Source organism: Prunus avium, chromosome 5 (genome assembly GCF_965620075.1).
Source record: "Prunus avium chromosome 5, drPruAviu1.hap1.1, whole genome shotgun sequence".
Lineage (NCBI taxonomy): Eukaryota > Viridiplantae > Streptophyta > Magnoliopsida > Rosales > Rosaceae > Prunus > Prunus avium.
Window position 1 is genome coordinate 10,437,766 of NC_142288.1, and position 22,779 is coordinate 10,460,544.

The window sequence follows — 22,779 nt, forward strand, 5'->3', positions numbered from 1 at the left end:
TATAGTTTTTAATTTGTAAGCTATTCAACTGCACCATTGCACAGTTCAATTCAATAGCTGTCAAAAAAGTTCAATAAATTTAACTATTGAACTGAATTGAAATGAATTGTTGAGCTCTCTAAATCATTTTTTACCTACCAGCCAAGATCTTGCTGGGTACAAGTTTCATGCATATTGCCATCTCTGGGTTATCTTTTTCTCACCAAAATTATATTTGAATTCGTTTTCTTCAAGCATGCACTTGGGGGATTTATATTTGCAGAAGAAAAAGGTACAAATAAAACGTGACATGAAAATGTTCGAAGTACCAGATATCAGACATGTGATGAATGGAGAGGATAGTTGCTCAATAAGATTGTTCCAGCTAGGAAATCTACAGACAACATTTCTTTCTTTTAAGCTGAAAAATGGCTAAGCTAAAAGATTCAAGCAGAAGCAGAATGAAGAACAGATCTATAAATAAGTTTTTTACCCAACAAAGACATATTGAACAAAACAAATAAACACCTGAATTCTAATAATCGAATCTTACAGAAATTAAGTAGTATAAATTGACAGCATAAGATTTACACAAAATGACTCAAGGCATCACCAACCAATACTAGAGACTCCTGTGTATAAACCAGCTTTCTACATTACAAAACACTTTTTTATTCTGTGGTCGAAAGCAGTACAAAACACTTGAACCAAGGGAAGGGAGACTATTCACTATTTACAGTTACAAGAGTTTGAAGGCTATTTACAACAGAAGTGGGACTTCTGTGCCTCGCTCAAGCCCTCTAAGGAGTAGACCTTCCACTCCCACTCTCTCCAATAGGTGATATAAACTTATGGGATATGTGCAACTTTCCAATAATCATTTCCTTGTTCATGTGGAAGTAGTGTCCTGATTAATTTTTCTGGCATATCAGAAAATTCCAGCACCTTTAGTGTGATGAGATGTTCAATGCCTAATGGGACCTTCTCCAATGATTTACAACACTTGATACTTAACTGTTCAATACAAGGCATTGTTTCCGCTTCCACCCATATGCATCTAAGTTGATCAGATTTATCGAGACATAGATGCTTGAGCTTCTTAAATCCTCCAGCTCCAAAGCATAGTGTGTCTCCTTCAAACGCCTCAGATAGTAAAAGAAGTACTAGATTGGGTAAATACTGAAGGAATACAAGTGGATCATCGTTTAACCTACTCCTTTTCAAATATAATTTTACGAGGCCAAGAAGAGAAGGTATCCAGTGAGGTAATGTCTCCAGTCGTCCGCGCAAGTAGAGCCGCTGAAGCAGTAGAGGAGGAGAAGAAAGGGACTCCAAATCAATGATCTCGTCCTCTTCTATGGAAGTTATGGACAATGAGCAAATTTTGTTCAGTTTTTCAATGGATGAACAGAAAGCCTTACCATATTCTTTCCTCATCTTAACAATGCCTAACCTTCTCAACTGAACTAGTTTCCCCAGCTCTATTAATATGGCACCACCATCTTGGTTCACCTCTATGAAACAGAGCTTTTGAAGGGATGCCAAAGCCCCTATTTTTCCTAGCACCTTAAAACCATATTTTGAGTGAAATTCATGAGGAAGAAGCTCATAACGATATACCAGGAGATGGCGCAGATGTTGGAGTTTGAGGATTTCAACTGGAAGTTCAGTAACCCGAGAATTTTTCAGATCCAAAGTCTCTAGGTTTTGAAGCTTCCCTATCCAGGTAGGAACGGTTTTTACCCTGGTATCTTTCAAGCTCAGATATTTTAGAAAGAAAAGGTTGACAACTTCAGCTGGGAAAACATTTAAAGGTGTACTTTGCAAATCTAACACATTAAGCAGTGTAAAGCCCGTGGGGAAGAACCTCTGCAGTGATGGCTTCTCAGCAACTCTGAACATAAAGAGGGAACGCAGTTGAGAAGCAGACCTGTATTGCTGTACATATTGCAGTGTGTTATGTATTGACAGGCGCCGGACTTTGTCTGGCCATGGCATATTGTACTCTTTAGCAATTGTGGCAAAGTTCTGATCTCTTGTCTTGGAGGTGATAATTTCACTCAAAAGGTCATGAATACGAAACTTTTGGACCCTTCCATCAGGTGTTGTCTCCGCTGCTTGAATCATGCTTCTATTCAATAGTTCATTGAGGTAGTCCTCTGCAACATCTTCCAATGTCTTGCTTTCCTTTGTTTCGATAAATCCCTCCGCTATCCATAATCGAATAAGTCTCATATGCTTGATTTGATGATCCTCAGGAAAGATGCTGAGGTACAGGAAAAAAGACTTGAGATAGTATGGCAGATCATTAAAACTGAGTGAGTGAACATTTTTCAAGTCCTTGAGCTTGTCATTGCCTTCAATTTGACCCCCAAGGCAATGGCCAACCATATCCCACTCATCAACCCTGCGTTTGTCTTTGGTAGCCAAAACGCCACTGATCGCCACAATTGCAAGCGGCAGTCCCTCGCACTTTCTTAAAATATAATTGCAGACTTCTTCTAAGTGAGGAGGACAAGAGTTCCCCTGAAATGTCTTCTTGCACAGAAGCTCCCAAGCCTCTGTTAGGGGCAAGGGCTCCAAGTTATAGACTTTACCTCTGGATTCTACACAGGTTGTAGAGGCTACATCCGCATTTCGTGTAGTAAGTATGACTCTGCTGCCATAAGTATTGTTAGGCAATGTGTATTTCAAGGCATCCCATCCGCACAAGTGCCATACGTCGTCTAGAACAACGAGATACCTCCTTTTCTGCAGGAACTCCTTGATTACTGTTTTAAGCTGGTTGGTGCTCATGTTATTGATTCCTTGTGGAACTGGTATTCGAATTGCTTGGTGGAGTTGTTCAATCATGTGTTTGAGGATTTCCCCAAGTTTGAAAGACTGAGTGACAGTGATCCAAGCACGAACTTTGAAATGCTTCTTCACTTGTGCAGCATCATAGACTTGGTTGGCCAAGGTAGTCTTCCCCATGCCTCCCATTCCAGCCACAGAAACTACTTCGCGTCCAGAAGAACCCTTGACAAGCCACCCAACCATCTGCTTTATAGGTTCATCGATCCCGACTACATCACTTCTCTCCAAAAGTAGAGCATCTCCTCCTCCTCCACGTGTCTCCCACCTTTTACCTGCTACTTCACTTGTACAGAATTTATGTCTCCGTCTCTTATGAACATCAGAGATTTTTCTGATCCTCAAGTTTATGCCTTGTAATTGAGAAGCGACGCGGTATCGAGCTTTTGTGTTCTTAATACAGCAAGAGAGCCTTCGGATTGAACCGTACAATAATCCCTGCTCTTCCTTCCCATGATCATGTGCCTGAAGAATTGTAAATTCATCAAGAACATCATCACTGTCATGAGCAATGTCTCTTACTTGCTTAACCCACACTTTGACTTCCTCATCACTCTCTTCAAATGCATCAGCAATTCTCAGAAAAGCTGTCATGCGCTCTAACTCTCCTCTCAGATATACAATCTCTTCCCTCACCCCTCTCAAGAGTTGCAAGTCATTTTCGAAAAGGGGGGTGAGCTTGTCTAGCAGAAACTTTACTGCACTCTCAGCCATTAATTCTCTCTCTACTAATTGTATCTGTGGTTATCCTTTCTTCCTCAACTGATTTTCATCTTGAGTTCCAATCCAAGTTGGTACATACACACACACATATATATATTATATTAGATACCAAGTTGGTTTTGAAAATGGAATATTCACAGAAATTTGAAGGGTTGCGTCTGTGTAATTTACCACCCACGCTGAAGAAGTAACAGTGACTGACTGGATTTTAAACTCTCAATTGATAAGTAATTGGATTGTTCTTTCCAAGTCAGACTTTTAGAAAGTATTTGATACAACATTGTTCTACCCCTTCAAAGAAATCCAACTTTCCAAGAAATTGACTTGTTATTGCATGCTCACAGAAGCAAAGTAACCTTCACATTGAGTGTGACAGGTTCATGCTCATGCTAAAGTTTCCTCTAAACGAATGGAAAGCTATTGAGACCAGGGAACCTAGGTCATTGATTCACTTTCCTAGAAATTATTATAAAAACGAATGCTCTTGTGACCCTATATAGCGACTGATGAATTTAATATTTATCCAACAATAAAATAAATACAATTTAGTAAGTTCATATGACACTGACCATTGAATTGGATAACGCTATTCCATTGCTTCCTTCTTTTTCTGCTCAGTTTCACAGATTTTTGGCAAGGTTGAAAGCTTTGTAGGTTCTGTGTTTTTTTTTTCACGAAAACCTAGTAAATGAAGTTGTTTGAGCTTGAATGAGGCGGATCACAGAAGGACACACGGGGTCGCTTGACCCCGTGAACCCCCGAAATCCTCCATGGAAGCTCCAATCTTGACCCTTTGGAGGGTTGGTGGCCGACCCCGGAGTGCCCACCAAGTGTTCGCTGAAATGTCCCAGAGAGAGGGGCCTTCTGTTCCGTTCTGTTTATGCCCGTAGACTGGCGTCGTTTACATTGTTTTTTTGTGATTCTGTTCCATTATAATTTAAACAGTCCATTCTAGGTAAAAGAACGGATCCGAATCGTCTTCTTGGTTTTTCTGCCAAATGACTAATTGACCTAACTTGTAAAAAATTACTGCGGTCGTTGTGTGTCTTCAATTTTTTTTTTCTATTTTTTTTTCTTTTTGCCCATAAAGAAAAGAATTTCATTGATAACGCAAATTACACAGAATTTATCAACAGAAAAGCCCCCTAAAATGGAGGGTTCTAAACCAAAAGATGAAAACATAAATTCAGAACAATGAGCCAAATATTGACAATTGAACCAGCTCACTAGAAGCCAAACCATGAGGAAAACATAGTAATCCCACCGTGCATAGCAGCTGAAATGGAACCCAGAAGACGCCAATTTGTCTAGGACTCAAGAAGGAGACAGAACCACCAAGGGAAAGGGCCTAAACCAGATCCAGGATTTTAAAATGAGGTGGGCAAAATTTACCTTACGTACAAAACCTAACTACAAATCCCTAATTGATAATTCATAACACTGAATTGAAAATCCCTAATTTATACTTCATGAAACTTAAAAAATCTCCAAATTTCAATAACAATAAATTGAGGAAAGAAAATTGTATGATTCCACCAATAAAATAATTTTTTTGCTAACATTCCACCAATAAAATATGACCCACCAAAAAAATTGAACATGTTGAAGGGCTGATGCGTGAAGTTGGGTAGGCTGTAGGGTGGGCTATATGTGACTTTGGGCTGAAAAATAATAAAAGCCACATAGGCTATAGCCCAGGTTAGCCTGTGTTGGGTCTGTCCCTGGCCTAAACACCTAGCTTCTTCCCGACACTCATTAAAGCGCCAAAGTATCATCTCACTTTATCTAGACTCCCTGACCACACCTCTAAAATTTTCCACATCAGAGAGTGGCTTGTCCTCCAAAAAAAGAAAACCCCAAGCCTCATCAGAGAGTGAAGTCCTCTTACTTGAGGCATAAAAAAGAACCTATTCAAGCCAAATTCCCCACTAATTATAATAGCTTTGATTAGAGGTTGAGATCAGCGAGCGCAACACATTCATCACATCACTAAACCACACGTCATCTCTTCCTACTAGGAGAGTAAAACGCCCAGTGGTGGCATGCCCAACACACTAAAACATGAAAGGCTTGTACTGAGTCAAGCCCATCCAAAGGGCCCAATCCGGCATTTCTTGACCAACAAGCCATGCATCGCAGCCAAAATACAGCCTGCAAGAAACTTTGGGCATGCAGTGCTCACCAAAAGCCCACAGACACCATCGGCACGTACAGTTTCTCTGTTTGAAGTTGAAGGGAGCCCAAAAAGTGGATAAATTTGATGGGTCACTGTGACCTCCTTCTTCTGCGTCTGAAGCCATTTTCATTTCTGAAGTAAAAGAGGACGGTGCTAACACGCTGCTACACATTTCATCTCTGTAGATTTTAGGAAAAATATTGGAGGACAGCTACTACTTCCACATCACAAAATAAACTAACAATCTTGAGGGAAAGGAAGGGATGGAGAAAAAAGGGATGAAAGAAGAGGGGAGGAGGTAGGGAAGGAGGCCGAGGGGTTGGCGGCTAAGACTATTTTCTTAGAGTTTTCTCTTCTTAAGATGGTGTTTTTTTTATGAACTAATTTTTGACATTTTCTATTCACCCTTGTTTGTTTTGCTGTAGGCGAAGCACCAGCAAGCAAAATAAATAAAAATGTATGGGCCAGCGGCGGACTAGCTTCTCCTGCTCATCAGTGCACCTGGGCGTAGCCGTATCAATACCCTTGGCGAAACAAAATAAAAATGTACGCATGAATAATCGGCAAGCAGAAGGCTGATCAGTGAGTTAAGCTTTTATTAGTCTATTGCAACATCTATATTCAATCTTTGGAGCTGAACGTAAAAAAAGGTGTTGAGTGTAAACAAAATTGTTTCTTTTTCTTTTTTGGATCTAGAAACGAAATTGTTTCAGCTTACATGATTAGATGTATACAGAAAAAAAAAAAAAAAAAAAAAAGGAAAATGAAATTGTTTTTCATCATATAGTATATGGGAGGGGATTCAAACACATGACCTCGAGTGCAAGGTAACTGTTTTAATGAATATTTAACGAAGCTGACTTTTCACAAACATATTCTAATGAAACAAATATAATCAATTCATTGTTGAAAATCATTTCCATAACTATATGTATACGCAGTCAAATGAAATCATCCTGTAGTTGCCGGGAGATTGGGGCAACCACAACAGCAACTGCTTACCCTTTTGCATTCATTCATTTAGTAACAACTTGTTTCCTCGAGAGGGACGCATGCAAAATTATAGAATTGAATTCATTCAAAGTATCAGAAAATTGGTGTACAAGGAGATGGATAAAATACAACAAATTTAAATTGCTAGGAAATTTCCTAAACGTCACAAATTTAATATATTTGAAACATGGCATGATATATAGTGTGTACATAGAAGAACTTCTTTACATAATTGTTTTATTCAATGATGTGATTGTGTTATATATATAGAGAGAGATCTCCCTCAAATTAGCTTATTTGAGGGACACCTTTGTAGGACCCACTCCGTATTGTATTTCACTAATCTAAACCGTCTATTTTGTAGATACTCATTCAAAGATCGTCTCTACAAAAAATCACTTGAATCCAATATCATTTGACCACTCAATTGAATTATTGAAATTTAATACTTTCTTGAAGCATCGTGTTCATTGATTTTGTAAGAAATAATTGGATATCAAAACAATTTTCGATTTGTCTAATTTTTTGCAAGGATGATCTATGAATGTAAGCTTAAAAAATAGATGGTTTGGATCGTTGAAAAAATATTTTTAGGGGACCCTAAAGGGTGTCCCTCAAATAAAATTATTTGAGGGATCCCTTAATAGTAAGGGGACACCGTTGTAGGGCCCACTTTGCATTGTATTTACTAATCAAAACCGTCTATTTTTTAGATAATCATTCAAAGATCATCTCTACAAAAAATCACTTGAATCCGATATCATTTGACCACTCAATTGAGTTATTGAAATTTTAGTACTTTCTTGAAGCACTGTGTTCGTTGATTTTGTAGGACACAATTGGATGTCGAAACGGTTTCCAATTTGTCTAATTTTTTCCAAGGATGATCTATGAATATAGACTTAACAAATGGATGGTTTGGATCGTTAAAAAAATATTCATAGGGGACCCTAAAGGGTGTCCCTCAAATAAAATATTTGAGGGATCCCTCAGTAGAAGGGGAGTATATATATATATGTGTCAATTCCGACCAATTCCTCGACCAATGTTTAGAATAGGTATTTATTAACTCAATGTCACTTATTTATTAGGTGAAGATCAGATGGAAGAGAGTCACTTTCATCTTAATTACATTCTTCTGTGTAGATAAGAACAACCAATAAATTATTTTCATTGTTTACGTGTTGTGCCGTCTGAAAAATTCTAGTCATGCTATTCTTGATTTGCAATTGCACACTACGTGTTAAGCATCTTGCTGGCAAAATGATCTTGTGGATGAGCTGATCACAAAGGAAAATACCATGAAGCTTACAAAACTCAAAATAAATTTCATTTTTCAAGTTTAAGCCACTTTCTAGGAAAGCTCCATAGATTTTAAATTAGTGCAATCTGATTGCTTTACCAGAAACAATTCAAAATCCAGTCGCTGTTGCTCATTTAACTTGGTTACTTACACTAAAAGGCATCTGCAAATTTTTGTGAATATTCTAAGTTGCCCCTGAATTATATAACTACAGATATCTGAACTGAGAAAATCAGTTGAGGAAGAAAGGGTAATCAAAAGAGTAAAGAGAGAATTAATGGCAGAGAGTGCAGTGAAGTTTCTGCTCGAAAAGGTTGCACCCCTTTTCGAAAATGATCTGCAACTTATCAAAGGGGTTAGGGAAGAAATTGTGTATCTGAGAGGGGAACTGGAGCGCATGACTGCGTTCCTGAGGATTGCTGATGCATTTGAAGAGAGTGATGCGGAAGTCGAAGTATGGATAAAGCAAGTTAGAGACATTGCTCACGACAGTGAAGATGTTCTTGATGAATTTACACTTCTTCAGGCACATGATCATGGGGAGGGATTATATGGTTCCATTCATAGGTTTTCTTGCTGCATTAAGAACACAAAAGCTCGATACCGAGTTGCTTCTGAGTTACAAGGCATCAACTCAAGAATCAGAAAAATCTCAGAGGTTCATAAGAGACTACGCCACAAATTCAGTATGGCTGAACAAGGTTCAGGCTCTTCAACTGCAGGACACATGTGGGAGGACTACCGAGGGAATGCTCTACTTTTAGAGAAAACTGATATAGTGGGCATTGACGAACCTATAAAGCAGCTTGTAGGGTGGCTTCTCAGCGGTGGTTCTGGTCGTGAAGTAGTTTCTGTGGCCGGGATGGGAGGACTGGGGAAGACTACCTTAGTCAAGCAAGTCTATGATGCTGCAGAAGTAAAGAAGCATTTCAAAGTACATGCTTGGATCACTGTTACTCAGTCTTTCAAATTAGGGGAACTCCTCAAAGACATGCTTCAACAACTCCACAAAGCCATCCGAAGGCCACTTCCACAAGGAACCAACAACATGAATAACAATCAGTTGAAAACATTGATCAAAGATTTCCTACAGAAAAGGAGGTATCTTATTGTTTTAGATGATGTATGGCACTTGCACGGATGGGATTCTGTGAAATATGCTTTGCCTAACAATATATGTGGCAGCCGAATCATACTAACTACCCGAAATGCCGATGTAGCCTCTACAACCAGCGTAGAATCCGGAGGCAAAGTTTATAATATGGAGCCTTTACCCCAGTTGGAGTCTTGGGAGCTTCTGTGCAAGAAGACATTCCAGGGGAGTCCATGCCCTCCTTATTTAGAGGAGATTGGTAATTGTATTTTAAGAAAGTGCGAGGGGCTGCCCCTTGCAATTGTAGCAGTCAGTGGTGTTTTGGCTACCAAAGACAAGCGCAGGATTGATGAGTGGGATATGGTTGGCCATAGCCTAGGGGCTGAAATTGAGGGCAATGACAAACTCAAGGACTTGAAAAAAGTACTTTCACTCAGTTTTAATGATTTGCCTTACTATCTAAAGTCTTGTTTTTTGTACCTGAGTATCTTTCCAGAGGATCATCTAATTGAGCATATGAGACTTGTTCGATTATGGATGGCGGAGGGCTTCATCGAAGCAAAAGAAGGAAAAACACTGGAAGATGTTGCAGAGGACTACCTCAATGAACTACTGAATAGAAGCATGATTCAAGCAGCAGAGACAACATCTGATGGAAGGGTGAAAAACTTTCGTGTCCATGACCTTTTCCGAGAGATTATCACCTCTAAGATAAGAGATCAGAACTTTGCCACAATAGCTAAAGACCAAAGCATGCCATGGCCAGATAAAATTCGACGCCTTTCAATGCATAACTCACTGCAATACGTAGAGAAAAACAGGTGTGCTTCTCAACTACGTTCTCTGTTTATGTTCAGACTTGCGGAGAAGCCATTACTGCAAACACTTTTTCCTGGAGGTTTTAGGCTTCTTAATGTGTTAGATTTGCAAAGTGCACCTCTAAGTGTTTTTCCCGTGGAAGTTGTCAACCTTTTCTTTTTGAAGTATCTGAGCTTGAAAGATACCAGGGTGAAAACCATTCCAAGCTTTATAGGGAAGCTTCAGAACCTGGAGACTTTAGATCTGAAGCATTCTCTGGTTACTGAACTCCCAGCTGAAATCCTGAAGCTCAAACATCTACGTCATCTGCTGGTATATCGTTATGAATTTGTACCTTATGGAGATTTTCACTCAAAATATGGCTTTAAGGTCCTTGCAAAAATAGGGGCTTTAACTTCCCTTCAAAAACTTTGTTTCATCAAGGCAAACCTAGATGGTGGTGCCATATTAAAAGAGCTGGGGAAACTAGTTCAGTTGAGAAGGTTAGGCATTGTACAAATGAGGAAAGAAGATGGAAAGGTTCTTTGTTCATCCATTGAAAAGCTCAGCAAACTTTGTGCATTGTCCATAACTTCAGTAGAAGAGGATGAGATCATTGATTTGCAGCACCTTTCTTCTCCCCCTCTCCTGCTTCAGAGGCTGTACTTGCGAGGACGATTGGATACGTTACCTCACTGGATACCTTCCCTGCATAGCCTTGTCAGGTTATATTTGAAGTGGAGTAGGTTAAAGGATGATCCACTCTTATTCCTTCAGTATTTGCCCAATCTAGTACATCTTGAGTTATCTCAGGTATTTGAAGGAGACACATTGTGTTTTGGAGCTGGAGGGTTTAAGAAGCTCAAACATTTAGGCATCGATGAATTTGACGCACTTAAATGCGTACAGGTGGAGATGGGAGCAATGCCTTGTGTTGAGAAGCTAAGTATCCAGCGTTGCAAATCATTGGAGAAGGTGCCCTCAGGAATTGAACACCTGAACAAACTGAAGGTGCTTGAATTTTTTGAGATGCCAGAAAAATTAATCAAGACACTACGTCCACAAGAAGAAGGCAATGACTATTGGAAAGTTGCACATATTCCGGAAGTTTATTTCACCTACTGGAGAGAGTGTGGGTGGGAGGTGTACCCTTTAGAGGGTTTGAATGAGGGAGAAAACTTTCTTCAAACCAGTTCTGTCATGAAGAACCATGAACTCGAAACTCGTTGGAAGTAGTAGTCTTAATGGACTTGAGTTTCATATGTCTGGTGCTGTATATTGTAAAAAGCTGTAAATGCTCTTGTATTTAATTGTAAATAGTAAAATACTCACACTTGGTTCATGTATTCTGTAATGCTAGGGGTATCATAGTAATTGCAATTTGTACATTTTCCAGTTGTATTATTTGATGCCTATAATTCATGTATAGAACTATGCTGTAAATTTGTACTGCTCAGAGTGTAAAATGATTTTTTTTCCCTGCAATATCTGGTCGTGTGAATTTTCTAGTGTCGTTGAATATCACTTTGAACTATGTTGGTAATATGAAGATTGAATACAGATGAATGGGAAGAATTAAGATCTTTAAGGAAAAAATTATTGATTTCTGCAAAACAATCTAGAGGATAAATTGGTAAACTGCATTGGCTGCAAAGACAATGAAAGTCAGCTGATCAAAGTTGTGAAAGGATTATGTCTGGCTTCCTCTACTACCTTTCCGTGGCTCTGCTATTTTTTCGGTTTTTTTATTTTAGTCTGTGAGTTTCCTCCTAATTATCTGCAACAGTTTTTGTCCCCTCTTCCATGCTCTTAGAATATTAATTCAATTACCCTAAAAAAAAGATTAAAAAAAGAGACAGAGACAGAGCAAACTGTTCTTGAGTAGTTCACAGTCATGTCCTCAGACTCGTGTGGATTATGTACAAATATTTAGTATATACAAATATAGAATACACTGGTGACCAAATACTGCACCTTATTCTTCTGTACAATACTGGACAATCTGTAGAAGTTGATTGACTGACTGACTTACAAGTATGATCAGATCTAAACCTTCCATAGCGGACGAAGTTCATGGCATCTCCTGACAGTACCTGCTTGTGAGGTAGCATTTTCTATCTCCTTGAAACTCTCTATTGAATACACATCCCAACCCCCATCCCTCCAACAGGCTGAATAAACATCTGGGACATGTTTAACTTCCCCGTAATCTTCGCCTCCATTTGGCTGCAGTTTCAAGATTAATTCACTTGGCATTTCAAAGAACTCAAGCAACTTCAGTTTGGAGAGGTGTTTAACTCCTGATGGCACCCTCTTCATCGACTTACATCGTTGGATCGTTAGTTTTTCGAGGCATGGCATTGCTCCCTCCTCCACCTTCACGCATCTGAGGTTGTCAAATTTGTCAAGACCCAAAACCTTGAGCTTTTTAAATCCTCCACTCTTGAAAGACAGCATGTCACTATCACAAGCATGAAGTAATTCAAGATGAACAAGATTAGGCAAATCTTGAAGACGAACAAGCAGATCATCTTTTAACCAACTCCATTTCAAAAACAATTTGACCAAACTATGAAGTGAAGGAATCCAATTTGGCAGCTCTTCCAAACGTCCTGTCAAGTATAGTCGTTCCAGGAACTGAGGAGGGGAAGAAAGGTGTTGCAGATCAAGAATCTCATTCTCTTGCGTTGATTTTACAGAAAATGCACGCAGCTTGGTCAAATGTTCCAGCGACAAGCACAAAGCTAATCCATCTTGTTTTCTCAATTTCATAATGCCTAGCCTCCTGAGGTTCTTCAGCTTACCTAACTCCCTCATTGTCATGCCACAACCATGATCATTTGCCTCAATGAAGCAAAGCTTTTGCAGGGACTGCAAATCTCCTAGACTTGAAAGGGCCTTAAAGCCAAACTTGGAATAAAAGTGTGCATAAGGTTCAATCTTAAGACGATAAACCAGGAGATGGCAAAGTTTTTCAAGTTTCAGTATCTCAAGAGGCAATTCAGTGACATTGGTCTTTTTAAGATCCAATGTCAACAGGTTCTGAAGATTCCCTATGCCTCTGGGAATGACTTTCACCTGGGTTTTCCTCAAGCTTAGATAACTTAAATAAAAAAGGTCCAGGATTTCTGTTGGAAACATCTTTAAGGGTGCACCTTCCAAATCCAACACCTTAAGCAGCCTTAAGCCACTGGGAAAATATTTTTGTATGGATGGCCTTGCAACCGCCCCAAACAAAAACAGGGAACGAAGTTGAGGAACTGACCTTTTTGCTTGTACGGTTTGCAATGAATTATGTATGGATAGGCGTCGAACTCTATCAGGCCAGATTGCATTCTGATCCTTAACTATGGCTGCAAAATTTTGATCCCTTGACTTTGAAATAATGATCTCCCGCAAAAGATCATGGATGCGATAAGTTTTGACCCTCCCATCACTTGTTGTGTATCCCACTAGGATCAAATTTCTGTTCAAGAGCTCCTTTAGGTAGTCCTCAGCTACTTCCTCCAATGTTCTTCCTTGTATAGCCTCAACAAATCCTTCAGCTATCCACAAACGAATCAGTCTCATGCGCTGAATCAGATGGCCCTCGGGAAAGATACTCAAGTACAAGAAACAAGCCTTGAGATAATAGGGCAAATCATTAAAGCTGAGAGACAGTACTTTCTTTAAATCTTCAAGTTTGTCATTGCCATGAATTTCAGCTCCAAGACTATGACAAATGAAATCCCACTCATCTATCCTGCGCGTGTCTTTTGTAGCCAGAACACCACTTATTGCCACAATTGCAAGGGGCAAACCCTCACACTTTTTAAGGATACATTTACATTTTTCATACAAATAAGGAGGACATGGCTTCCCTTGAAAGGCCTTCCTAGTGAACAGATTCCAGGACTTATCTGCAGGCAAGGGCTTCAAGTGATAGACCTTGCCTTTGGATTCTGAGCAAGAAGTGAATGCTACATCAGCTTTACGTGTAGTGACCACGACTCTGCTGCCAAAGTTCCCAGTAGGCAAAACATATTTGACAGTCTCCCATTCGTTAGTGTGCCATACGTCATCAAGAACAATCAGATACTTCCTTTTCTGCAGAAAGTTCTTAATTATTGCTTTCAATTCATTGCTATTCTTGTCATCCACACCTTCGGGAACTGGCTTCCTGATTGCATAAAAGAGTTTATGAATGATGTCTTTAAGAAGATCTTCTGCCTGAAAAGATTGAGAAACCGTGATCCAAGCACGAGGCTTGAAATGTTTCTTCACTTTTACGTCATCATAAACTTTCTTCACCAAGGTGGTCTTCCCCATGCCTCCCATTCCAGTGACTGAAACTACTTCACGTCCAGAGCCACCCTTGACCAGCCAGCTGACCAGTTTCTGTTTAGGCTTGTCTATCCCCACAACATCTGTGTTGTCTAAAAGAAGAGCATCCCCTCGCCGATCATGCCATGTATCACCTGTTGCAAATTAAAACATGAAGGAAGAAAAGAACACGGTGATGCCACAACTAGTGCAAGAGTATAAGTAATCACATCATTTTCTGTCTTAAGTCAGACAATACCGGTTGTAAAACTTAAAAAGCCAAGATAGCAACTAAAAAGCAGGTTGAAACCTACTCCTCTTCATGCAACCTTCTAGAAGTGCTACTGAACAACTATTGAGTCCATCATACTCATCTAATTCATTCATAGCATCTCTAGTTAGACCTGTTGAAGCGGACGACATTGATTATCTAAGCTGAACAGTCGAATTCCATCTATAGCCTAGATGAATTGTAAATCAACTAATGTAGAGAGGCCAAAAGAAACAAAACATCGAAGATCACTATTAGCCGCCTAGAATGATAATATTTTAAGGTTGAGCTCACTTTTTAAGCAAATAAACCTACTGGTTGTCAAATAATACCTGAATTGGAAAACATTGAACCTTTTGCAGCATTAAGCTTAGGAAGAAGTCTTTTATAAGCTGCAAAAATATGTTGAATTTGGGTGTTGATGCTCCGTAACTGCAAGGCAACCCGGTACTGAGCTTTCAAGTTCTTAACAGAGCAAGAAAGCCTATTGAAAGGAAAATAGAGTTCATAGCCATGATTGTTATGAGCTTGGAGAACTGCAAATTCATCTAGAAGATCTTCTGCATCATGAGCAACATCTCGTACTTGCTTAACCCATACTTTGAGTTCATCATCACTTTCTTCCATTACATCTGCATCCCTCAGAAAGGCTTTCATGCGCTCCAGTTCCCCTTTTAGGTACACAAGTTCTTCTCTAACCCCTCTCAACAGTTGAACCCTATTTTCAAAAAAAGGTGAAATCTTGTTGAGTAGAAAAGTGACTGCACTTTCTGCCATTCTCTCACTAACTCACTCTGTGGAGTCACCATACTTCTTCCATTCCTTTGCAGTCCAAAAGGACTTTTGGTAGTTTGATTGTCTTGTTTATATAGAAACGAAGTCACTTGCCTTCTCGTATAAGCAACTATTATTTTTCAAGAAGAAATTACAACTGGTTTTGCAAATGCTTCATTAACAAGTTATGATGATGGTTAAAAATGACTTTAAAAATGATAGTAATGCAGAGTTTGTCTGTGACTTGGTCACCAAGAAATTTTGGGAGCAAACATCTAGTTACACATGTGAGCAACTGAGAAAGCAACTGAGAAAAAACTAAGACAATGAATCCAGGCTATACGACAAAAGAAATTAAAAAAACAATATCAGAAATTCAGAACCATCAGTGGCAAGTGTATGGAAGTTTGGTGTCAAAATTTCAAAACAGACAAATGAATGAGCAAGCTCAGTGTGAATGCACGAGACAAGTTAATTAATATCACAAGTTCATAACCATCATTGTCAAGTTTATTATGATCAACTGGTAATTAATATATTAATTACCATGTGACGTGAATTAATGTGGAAAAAATATAAGATTGATCTGATATTACCAAACAAAGCAAGACAATACACAAGGGCGGATCTATTACTAGGCTAGAGTGGGCTCCAGCCTAGGGGAAGATTTTTAAATATTAAATATAGTTAAGTTTATTCCTACTCCAATAAATATTAGCCCACTACACCAAATAAATATAATAAACTAATAATAGCCCAATTTAAGTAAAGTAAGTAATAGCTTTATTTAAAATAAGCTCATTCCTAAAGCATATAGGAAAAAATAATAAACATCAATCCAAACCTATATAAATTTGATTAGAAGTAGAACTCAAGCTAAGGCTCTACCAACTTGACCTATTGTAATCGTATTGATATTGGGCTACACCCACAGAGAGCAAACATCAAAAAAATTCTTCTAGCCACCCAAAATGTCATATTTGAACCTTGAGAGCCTAGAGGAAATAACTCTCCTCCTCTAAAAAATTGTACCAACCTATCTTCAGTGGGTTCTTCAATCTTGGTAAGTTTTTTTCTTTTTTTATATATTTAATTTCCAATTTTAATTGTTGTTAAGTTTTTATGATTTAGGGTTTGGGTGAATTTTTTTCGGAGATTGTTGATATATGTTTTATTTTTGCAACTTGAATTATTAATTAGCATATATGATTTCTGGTGTCTGATATTTCTTGTTAGGATATCATGTCACATGATGATAATAGACTGGCAAAGAGAGGAAAAACTATTTATTCATTCTTCAAAAAAAGTGGTAACGATAATAAAGATACACCTTCTGCATCTAATGTTGATACTTCAATTCTTGAGAAACTTTCTGAACTCTGATCTCATGTAGTTCAACCTAAAGAGTTTGTACTTTTTTGTGTTATATTTGCTTGTAATGTGACTTTGTTTGATTTATTAAATTTTATTTACAATTTTGTTTCCTGAGAAAAAAAAACTTATAATATATCTTCTCTATAAAAAAATTTATTTAGCCTAGCCCTATAAAAATTCCTGGTCCGCCGTTGACAATACATAACTAATGGGGTGTTAGGTGGACTGGCCCAAGCCTTTGGTGTGCTCCCAAGTGGACTTGGGTTCCAGGTCCCCATGGTACATGGATTCTTCTGATGTTCACTTACATGCAATTTGTCAATAGTACATTCGCATACGGAACGCTACGTTCACGTACTGAATACGAATACTTCAAGAGTCAAATGTTCCAATTAATTGCATCACCTAATGCGTCATGATCACCCAACAATTGCGGTATTTACATGGTATTTCCCTCTCCGATGTATGCATGAACATAACAATAAAATAGCAGTCTCGGATATTCTTGTTCATGAAATTCAGTTAAAAATTTCGGCCATCTATATTATGTCCAAGTTGCTTTGTCGGATTCAGGTTTCTAGAAATTTGACTTTTGCTTCGCTCAAATTCTTATAATTAAGCAAGCAAAAGACACAAATTACCATTCAAAGTATTTGACTAAAACTAGCTTCCTTCATTGTTTTATTGATGAGCTTGCATACTCATCCAAAACTAGACGCCTCTTCACAGGACTAGGAAAAGAAATGCTTCTGTACTTGTAGTAACTTTAGGACGCTACTTATGGAATATTTTATAGGGAAATAGCGGTATATGCCACCAAAATTATAATCTTAAGTGAAAATACCACCCATTTTCAAAAATGGTAAAACTATCACCTATAAATATATATTTATTGTCCACTTATTGCACAGATATCACTGTTACAGAAATTTTGGTCTCTCAGCTCCCTATTCACTCTCTCTGCGTTCGCTTGCTCTCTCTCTCTCAGCTCTCTCTCACAGTTCTCTCTTCCTCTCTCAACGCTTTCTCTCTCCATCGACCAGCACCACTCTCTTTCTCCCTTTGTCGCGAAAACCTAAACAGCACTCTCTCTTTCTCTCTCTGCAGTCAATGTTAGGTTTTGTTGAGGGGGTTCTTGAAGATGAAAGAGAGGGTTTCTTCGTTAAATGCTCTCTCCCTTCAACAATCTCTCAGTTCCCTATCTTTTCATGTCTTCAATCGACGTCTTTCTCTTCTCCTCTGCTCCTTCAGGGCCTCAAAAAACCCTAATTCTTGGTTTCGATTCTGACTTTTTTCACATACTTCCTCCTCATTCTCAATCCTCTCACAGACAAAATTCGTGCTTTTCTTTTGGTGTTTCTGGGATTTCCAATTTGGTTATGTGCGCAAAACGAGTGATTCTAAGGTAGGTTTTGTATTTGTTATTGACTAGTTTGTCTTTTTGTATGGTTTTCATTTGAGAAGGATAATTTCACTAACCTGTGACTGATTTTGTGAAGTTTAGTAGTTACAGAGATTGGAAATTTATGTATTTGAACTGTGAATTACTTCATGCTTGGATGAAACTTCTATTGGTCTGATTGATTTTGCTTTATTGATGTAGCCTCTCCAATCAATTTCCAAGTCTGGAATTGCATAACAGAGAGCAGAATGGTCGGGTTGATGATTTATCAGCTTCTAAGGTAAAGGGGGAACTACATAAGTGTTTGAATGGGCCTGTTACAGTTGCTACGGTCTTGTTGCCTCGTGGTTTAATCAATTCAGGGAATCTGTGCTTTCTCAACGCAACGCTACAGGCTCTTCTATCCTGTTCTCCTTTTGTTCAGCTTCTGCAGGAATTGAGAACTCGCAAAGTGCCTAAGGTTTCTTTTGTTTATTCGATTACTTTGTATTTACGTGGTTTTAGTAGAATTGCTATTTGCAAAAAACAAAATTTATATAGATTGCTGATATCAGAAAATAGGAAGCTACCTTGCCTATGCTTGTTCTTTTTCTGGCTAATCACTTAACTAATATGTTGTCCATTTGAATTTGATTTTATATAGATTGGGTGCATTTGCAGAGTTCGTCTCTGAATTTGACATGCCTAGTGGTTCAAGTTCAAAGAACAAAGATGCAGGTGTTCTTGAGACTGGTAGGCCTTTTAGCCCTGCCATGTTTGAAGGCGTTCTTTAAATTTTTACTCCAGATGTACGAACTAGGATCTTGGGCAGGCCAAGGTGTGTATCTGATCTGGGTGAATAATTTTCTGTTCTAGGTTTTGTCTTTTTGTATTTTTTTATTTCTATGTTGAGCCTTCTTATTGCAAATTTAATCCTTGATGGTATTGCTGGCTGAAATTGTAAGGCATGATCATTGCAAAAAGATTTAGACACATGCATCTATTTGTGGTCACAAAAGTTGTCCTTCCCTGCCACTTTTTTTCTTTTAAATCCCTTATGGATTCTTATTTTGCCATTAATTTCAGTTATTTCTATGAACCATATGATTTTCATTTTTGAGACCTTGAGTAGGACAGTTTCTGGTTTGGTTTGCCTTTGTATCTCTCACACTAGATGCTGATAAAGCCTCCTTCCAAGGAAAATTCCATTGAGATTTAGTTAGGATTTTATTACTTTTTATTTTTATTCTGATAACTCGGTACTCTAGTTTTTTCACTGGTTTTAGATAACAAGGATGATGAAGTGCGAGTCAGCAGAACAAGTGTGACCTTATTGTCAATCTTAAAACTTCAGCAAACCAAAAAGTAGGTAAACTTAGTTTTCATCCCTTTCAAGCTTGTTCTGGTGCTTTGGATTTTGGATTGCCATATACAATTTAATAAGTTAAGTTCTTTACTTTCCTTTTGGTCTTGGCAGTTGTTGTGGTGGGATAGTGTAAATTTTAAATCCAAAGATTTTGACTTTGATGATGGTAATAAATTTGCTCATTTTATTAAAATAATCATGAATCATCATTTACAACATAGGTCAGATTACAAATGTTGGTACTACTATATCTGCTTGTTTTTGTAATTAGTGGGGCTAATGCTGATGGAAATCAGTTTGGTCCTGCATAAGTCCTTCATCCTGATGATGTCCTTTTTTTTCCTCATTATTGATACCTTAGAATGTATAATGCTTTTGTCTAATATATGTACGCATTAAATTTTTTTGCAGGTTACGAGTATCAGTCTTCGTAGAGAAGGTGCTGACATTCATGTAGATGTTGGTTTGTGTATCACTCAGGTATTGCTTAAATATTTTACTTCTTTGAAGTTCTTTATATGCTTTAATACGAGAAACTCTTGAAGATTGAGTATATGAGATGGAGAAATAGAATAATCTCTTTTAACTTTGGCAATATCTAATTGTTTTTAGGTCACCAACAAACTCAAGTGTAAGAACTCAAATGGGTTTCATTGGTTTTGTGTATTTGGATCGTTTTTCTGATTGGATATTTTGGGCTCTGTTTTAGGTTGCTTGTTTGCAATTAATTTTGGCTATTTCTATGAACCCTATAATTTCGTACAAGAAATTCAAAAGGGAAAGAAGGTTTGACTAAATTTTCATATGGCCCTTGAAAGAATGCATGTCCTACTTGAACAAGAAAAGTATATGATCGTTTTTGAGTCTTTACACTCTTTGGCTGACCTTGTCCAAGCAAGTATTGGATGTTTTATAGGAACAACAAATTAGTGAAGTACTCATCCTAGCTTCAAATCCCATTGGGAGGTAAAAATGATAACTAGGATTTTAGTTTAATAGAAGAAGTCACTATTTTGTGCAGTGTATATATTGCTGGAATTTATCTGTGACGCACTATGTAAAGTAAAGTGGGTTTTATACCAATATTAGTCCTATCACGGTTCTTGAATATTCATGTTAATGACTTTTCTTGAGAAATCTTGTACTTGATAATGTCTAATTTTCTGTTTACATGTTAAAAGAAGATATTTTGTCTATTTATATATTCTTCCTTCTGGATGGTGCTTAGGACTTATAAGTTTTGGGAAGTACTCATAATTGTACTTTCGCCTGAGTAGGAATTTTTTTCCCAGTTTGCAAGAATTGTTCATCAAATTTATATAAGTTTGTAGATAGCACAAGCATGCACCTTTGAAGAAGCACATATGCGATTCTCATCCAACCAATTTCGTTGTAACAAATTATGTATCTCTGACTCTGTTTTTTCCCTCAGGCTGGATTAGCTCTTGGAGAGTTGCGAAAGGAAAATAATTCCTAAGAAGCCTTTGGCCAGTAACTAATCCACCTTCAAGTCAAGAACATCTTTTACATCCTCAACTTTTACAGAAGCCTCTCCGCCCATTCCTTGCTCGAGGGTATTTTGACGATGTAGGAGTGTAAAATGTGATTCCATTAAGGACGTCGTGTCCTTTTTGTAATATGTTGTAGATTATGAATATATAATGGGAATGTGGAGTTTTTGTATTGCCTTTGTATTGCTCCCCTATTGTATTTGTATTGTCATCGTATTGCCATTGTAGTGTTGTGTTATTGACTGGTTATTGCACTTATATTTCTATCTTATCACCTGTTTTTCAAGTCTATCTTGTGAAGGAACTTATAAGGATATTTTGTAAAAGAAAACGCTTGATTGTATTAGTTTATTTTGTAAAGGAAAATGTTAGATCATTATTCTTTATCATATAAATAAGGTATAACAAGCACCGTAGATGTATCTCTTCAAAGTGATTGATTCGTGTTCAGCTATTGGTGTAAGAATGTGATTCCATTATTGCTTTTTTATTGATTATTTATTATTGTAAGAATGTGATTCCATTAAGGACGTCACGTCCTTTTTATAAATCAAACTCATAGTTGCTTTCCCTGCAACAAATTATGTTAATTAAGAAAATCAACCAAAAAACAAAAAAATCGTTAATAAAGCATTATAATTGGTTTTCTAGTTAAAATCGTTGTATAGAATCACAGGAAACAAAAACCTAAATGTAACAGTTTGGGAACGTATTAGACGACAGCTTTAAAGATAATAAAATGTAGTCTGAATTGTTAGGGTTCGGTGGCGATTTATTTTGCATGTCTAAATTGTAGTCTGTAATGGATGTGTGTGTATTGCATGTAGATTGACTTAATATTGCTGTCCTATTGAATGCGTATTGTACTAATATTGCCTTTGTATTGCGTACATATTGTATGCATATTGCCACACTATTGCATGTATATTGTGATGTTATTGCTGTTGTAGTGCCGTTATATTGCCCTAATATTGCCTCTCTAGTGTATGTATATTGGCCTAATATTGCTATTATATTGTATGTATATTGACTACGGCTCATCAATGGGTTTACGGTTTAGGCCCTACTTCATTAAAAAAGAAGACGACGACGAGAAAGAAACAACGTGCCTTTCAAAAACAGGCGTTCAGGTGCATTATAATTGCACCGTAAGACATTGTAAGAAATTATTTTAAAAAATAATAACAACTAAAAAATAATTTACAAAAAAAGGAAGGTATGAATAAATATGCAAATGCTTCGTGATGGGTTGAAGAAAAGGATGATTACATTTGGTGATTTGATTATGTTTGGTGATACGATATATTATTCGTCTTAATCTTCATATATGTAATTGTTGTATTAATACTTGACACAAATTCATCTCGTACTCATCCAATTATAGTAAATGAAATGAAACAAAAGAAGAAGCCCAAAATAAACAGAAACAACAATTTCTAGCACCCTTTTATCACTTATGTATTGCCACTGTATCACCAACGTATCGCCAGCTTATTGCGTTGATCACCATTAGTTCAAACATTATGTGATCTAATAGGGATAACTAATTTTTGGAACAACTAATGAATCTTCAAAAAGATAAAGAACAACTAGTAAACTAATGTATGCAGTTTAATTTTGCACGGGTCATAGTGCTCATCAACATGATATATGGAGGTGTACGAAATAGTTCAACTTCAAAATGGAAACAGTTTATGTGCCATGTAAGGCAATGAACATATAACAAGGTGAGTCTTCAACAAATTAAAAGTGGGCAATTATTTTCAAACAATCTGACAACTGCCCGAGAGAACTGAGGGAGTTAAGGCATGAGATGCAAACATGATAAACACCGTTAAGCACTCGGACGAACCCATGCTATAATACAAGCCAACAGACAACC

General features: G+C 37.6%; 3 protein-coding genes and 1 pseudogene across 13 annotated transcripts; 2 read left to right on the forward strand and 2 right to left on the reverse strand.

Moving 5' to 3' along the window:
• Positions 1 to 528: 528 nt before the first annotated feature.
• Positions 529 to 5,071, reverse strand: LOC110770447 (disease resistance protein RPM1-like; annotated as a pseudogene). Its single transcript, XR_015836122.1, has 2 exons — positions 4,125 to 5,071; positions 529 to 3,605 (listed from the first exon to the last, which is right to left on the reverse strand). The product of XR_015836122.1 is annotated as a disease resistance protein RPM1-like (transcript).
• Positions 5,072 to 8,062: 2,991 nt separating this feature from the next.
• LOC110770450 (disease resistance protein RPM1-like) lies at positions 8,063 to 11,396 on the forward strand. Its single transcript, XM_088252962.1, has one exon. It carries the CDS (start codon positions 8,305 to 8,307, stop codon positions 11,152 to 11,154), a length of 2,850 nt encoding a protein of 949 aa, XP_088109088.1. The 5' UTR covers positions 8,063 to 8,304; the 3' UTR covers positions 11,155 to 11,396.
• A 393-nt stretch (positions 11,397 to 11,789) lies between these two features.
• Positions 11,790 to 15,522, reverse strand: LOC110770451 (disease resistance protein RPM1-like). The gene is made up of 2 exons (XM_021974589.2): positions 14,824 to 15,522; positions 11,790 to 14,375 (listed from the first exon to the last, which is right to left on the reverse strand). Exons 1-2 carry the CDS (start codon positions 15,266 to 15,268, stop codon positions 11,965 to 11,967), a joined length of 2,856 nt encoding a protein of 951 aa, XP_021830281.1. The 5' UTR covers positions 15,269 to 15,522; the 3' UTR covers positions 11,790 to 11,964.
• Positions 15,523 to 17,542: 2,020 nt separating this feature from the next.
• On the forward strand, positions 17,543 to 21,135 carry LOC148294262 (uncharacterized). 10 transcript variants are annotated; one of them, XR_015836059.1, is made up of 7 exons: positions 17,546 to 18,044; positions 18,243 to 18,501; positions 18,702 to 18,858; positions 19,289 to 19,385; positions 19,498 to 19,552; positions 19,798 to 19,866; positions 20,819 to 21,135. XR_015836059.1 is itself a non-coding variant. In XM_088253668.1 (6 exons), exons 1-5 carry the CDS (start codon positions 17,806 to 17,808, stop codon positions 19,841 to 19,843), a joined length of 780 nt encoding a protein of 259 aa, XP_088109794.1. In that variant the 5' UTR covers positions 17,546 to 17,805; the 3' UTR covers positions 19,844 to 19,866; positions 20,819 to 21,135. The 10 variants fall into 10 exon arrangements, 3 of the variants coding, with proteins under 3 accessions (XP_088109794.1, XP_088109795.1, XP_088109793.1); XR_015836061.1 differs by having other exon boundaries at positions 19,307 to 19,385; XR_015836065.1 differs by having other exon boundaries at positions 17,543 to 18,044; positions 18,685 to 19,385.
• The last annotated feature ends 1,644 nt before the right edge of the window (positions 21,136 to 22,779 follow it).

What these genes read in the sequence shown, in the direction of transcription:
- LOC110770450 (XM_088252962.1), top strand. Translation starts at nt 8,305, where the DNA reads ATGGCAGAGAGTGCAGTGAAGTTTCTGCTCGAAAAGGTTGCACCCCTT.
- LOC110770451 (XM_021974589.2), bottom strand. Translation starts at nt 15,268, where the DNA reads ATGGCAGAAAGTGCAGTCACTTTTCTACTCAACAAGATTTCACCTTTT. An exon ending in TTCAATGTTTTCCAATTCAG is followed by an intron (nt 14,376 to 14,823) that starts GTATTATTTGAC and finishes AATTTGCAACAG; the next exon opens with GTGATACATGGCATGATCGG.
- LOC148294262 (XM_088253667.1), top strand. Translation starts at nt 17,806, where the DNA reads ATGCTCTCTCCCTTCAACAATCTCTCAGTTCCCTATCTTTTCATGTCT. An exon ending in GAACTCGCAAAGTGCCTAAG is followed by an intron (nt 18,502 to 18,701) that starts GTTTCTTTTGTT and finishes GTGCATTTGCAG; the next exon opens with AGTTCGTCTCTGAATTTGAC. An exon ending in AAACTTCAGCAAACCAAAAA is followed by an intron (nt 19,386 to 19,797) that starts GTAGGTAAACTT and finishes ATTTTTTTGCAG; the next exon opens with GTTACGAGTATCAGTCTTCG.